This window comes from Euphorbia lathyris, chromosome 1, assembly GCF_963576675.1.
Source record: "Euphorbia lathyris chromosome 1, ddEupLath1.1, whole genome shotgun sequence".
Classification (NCBI taxonomy): Eukaryota; Viridiplantae; Streptophyta; class Magnoliopsida; order Malpighiales; family Euphorbiaceae; genus Euphorbia; species Euphorbia lathyris.
In genome coordinates, this window is record NC_088910.1 from 122,041,132 (window position 1) to 122,044,151 (window position 3,020).

Below are 3,020 nucleotides of genomic sequence, written 5' to 3' on the forward strand. Positions count from 1 at the left end.
CGCGAGAACCCTGCCGACGCACCATCCATGCCCACGAGATCCCTACCGACGCCCCTGGATAATCAAAATTGAAATGGAGGTTGTCAGACATCCCAACTAGGTTGGCACCCCCAAACAACCCCCAAACACATGTTGTAATTTTAAAATGTGCTAAACAAAATCAATATTGTTAAGAATACAACTTCAAAATATACTAAACATAATCAAAATTGTTCTAAACCACTAAAGAACGGTCTCTATGTTGATATTCTTCAATTTCTAACTCTTTTCCAACCTTGAATATCATCTTTAATTGCCTACAAAACAAAGTATGCAAATAATTAAAAAAGTTTACTTCTCCGAGCATTACGAGAGGCAAAATCATTAATGATAATATCAACATCCATAGTTCCCAAAATTTCTTTCTCAATAGACAAAATTGCTAAACCACTCAACCTTTCTTGAGACATTGATGACCTCAAGTAAGTTTTTATTAACTTTAGTTTTGAAAAGCTTCGTTCAGCTGATGCTACAGTCATAGGCAAAGTTAATAAAATCCTATAAGCAATAGAAACATTTGGATAACAATCTGCAGCTTTAACAAACTCAAGAATTTCAATAGTTGACATTAATTCATCATATGGCAAAGTAATTTGCAATACTTTCAATTCAGAAAAAAAATCATTTAAATCAAAATCGGATACACCGTCATGGAAAAAAGTAGAGTGAAGATTATCACAACAATTTTTTAAATCATCAAAATCTAATGATTTCAATTTTTTTGAATTAAATAAAAATCCAAAAATTCTTTCGAAATATTTTAATTGTTCAAATCTACTTTCTAAAGAAACTAAAGCCATGTCCACAACAATAAAAAAATACTCTTCTTTAAATAACTATTGGGGAGTCTTAATTTCCTTTTCATAATCATTCTCATCAAATTGTTTTTTTCTAGTAATTCGACGTTTTGTTGGAAAAATAGGCTCCACATTCATATTAAAAGCAACATCTTTAGCAACATTCAAACAAGATTCATAGCCTTCATCTCTAAACTTTTGTAAAAATAATATTACACCTTCCAATTGTTTCATGGTAGAGTCAATGCACATAGATTTAGATTGTAATTTCTTGCTTACCATGTTAATAGCAAACAAGATTTCATACCAAATAACCATACTAAGCAAAAACTCAAAACTCTCTATGGCATCTACTAAACTATCTGCATCACTCTTAGATTTGGCATCATCACAGTTTTTTTTAATTCCTCCAAAGCCAGTTTAATTTGAGGAGTTTGAAACCTAATAGGTTTCACACTTTTAATCCGACTCTCCCAACGAGTATTGCACAAAGATTTTAAAGTTAAACTAGGAACATTATCAAGAAAAACTTGCCATCTTTTTGCAGAGCCCACAAATAATGAATATATACGTTGAATAACCCCAAAAAAAGAAATAGCTTTAACACAAGAATGAGCCATATCACAAAGAGTAAGATTAATTTCAAGTACCCTAGCTTGGACTCCTTGGTGTTTTCCTTTCATATTTGAACCATTGTCATAACCTTGACCCCTCACATCATTAACACTAAGATCAAGACCTTTCAACACTTTTAAAAGTTTATTAAAAAATCTCTAACCCAGTTGTATCATCCACTTTTAGAAACCCAAGAAAGTACTCCTTAATTTTTATTTTCTTACTGGACATATTAACACATCGTACTACTAAAGTCATTTGTTCTTGATGACTCACATCAGGAGTACAATCAAGAATAATGGAAAAGTATTTGCTTTCTTTGATTATCTTGATTATAGAATTTCTAACATTTTGTGCCAAAAGAGAGATTAACTCATTTTGCATTTTATGTCCAAGATAATGATAGTGAATTTCATGATTTTCAATACGTCGTACATGATTTTGCATTACAATATCAAATTCCGCAATCATTTCAATCAATCCTAAAAAATTGCCATTGCTATCTTGATATAACTTTTCATTAGAGCCTCTAGATGCCATATTATGTTTAGCAAGACATTTCACAATAGAAAGGATTCTAACTAAAACTTGTCTCCAACGTTCTTTCTCTTTCATAACCTCTTGTTGCAAGTTTTTATCAATTGTTACACTCTTATCCAATCGAACTCTTAATTCATTCCAAGTATTCATATTAGTCATATGTTCAATACTATTCTCATGTTGCCCAAGTCTCTCAACAAGATGCTTCCAATCATTATGTCCATCATTTGCTAACAAAGATTTGTTCGTACTAGATTTGAACAATTTACAACAAAAACAATAAACTTTATCAACATGTTTAGAATAAACCAACCACTTTCTATCACGTATCTCACCATTGCTTAGTTTTATAGAGTATAAGGCATATGAAAAATGTCTAGACAACTTGTCTAAAGGAAAACTCAAATTCTCTTCCCTTATAGGTCCCTTTTCAACTAAAATGTCCATTTCCTTATTATCAAGACTTTCCCAATTTCTAGGATCATAAATATCATTAAAAGGATGGATTGTTTGTTTTTTACCAACATCGGGATTTTCAGACACCTCATTTACCTCACTCAAATCATTAGCATTATGGTCACTAATATCATTTTCAACCAAATTATCTATTGACTCGTCCACATTAGTTGCACCTTCCCCATTATGATTCTCATTCGAATCTTTCTTCTTAACTATAAATTTATCAATAGCTCCTTGTTGTGGTTTTACTAAAACATCTAATCGTTTTCTCTTGTTTCTTTTTTCACTTTCGTACAAATGCTTTTTAGAAAACATCTTATGATTTAAGAACAAGAACAATTCAAATAAAATATAAAAAGAAAGATAACACCTTGATAATAAGATGTTCCCTCAGATTCTTCTAAACTTTAATAACTTGACTTGATAATAAGACGTTCCCTGAACTCTTCAAAAAAATGATGCTCCTGCCTGAACTCTTCAAAAAAAATTAACACTACAAGAAAATCAATAGTTAGGGACTGAAAATTCGATCGCAATTCAGTCCCTAAAAGCATTTATTGACTGAATTTC

The 3,020-nt window shown here is 31.1% G+C and overlaps 1 protein-coding gene across 1 annotated transcript; it reads right to left on the reverse strand.

Annotated features, from left to right (window-relative positions):
* Positions 1–320: 320 nt before the first annotated feature.
* LOC136219310 (uncharacterized) lies at positions 321–2,765 on the reverse strand. Its single transcript, XM_066006676.1, has 3 exons — positions 1,676–2,765; positions 1,408–1,575; positions 321–640 (listed from the first exon to the last, which is right to left on the reverse strand). The coding sequence occupies exons 1-3, from the start codon at positions 2,763–2,765 to the stop codon at positions 321–323; spliced, it is 1,578 nt and encodes a 525-aa protein (XP_065862748.1).
* Positions 2,766–3,020: the final 255 nt, after the last annotated feature.

Bases quoted from the DNA above. Each gene is read 5' to 3' on its own strand.
- LOC136219310 (XM_066006676.1), bottom strand. From the start codon at position 2,765: ATGTTTTCTAAAAAGCATTTGTACGAAAGTGAAAAAAGAAACAAGAGA. The intron at 1,576-1,675 runs GTAAGAAAATAA...AAGTGTTGAAAG, and splicing joins ACGATGTGTTAATATGTCCA to GTCTTGATCTTAGTGTTAAT. The intron at 641-1,407 runs GTATATATTCAT...CTGAATTGAAAG, and splicing joins TTTTTTTGGGGTTATTCAAC to TATTGCAAATTACTTTGCCA.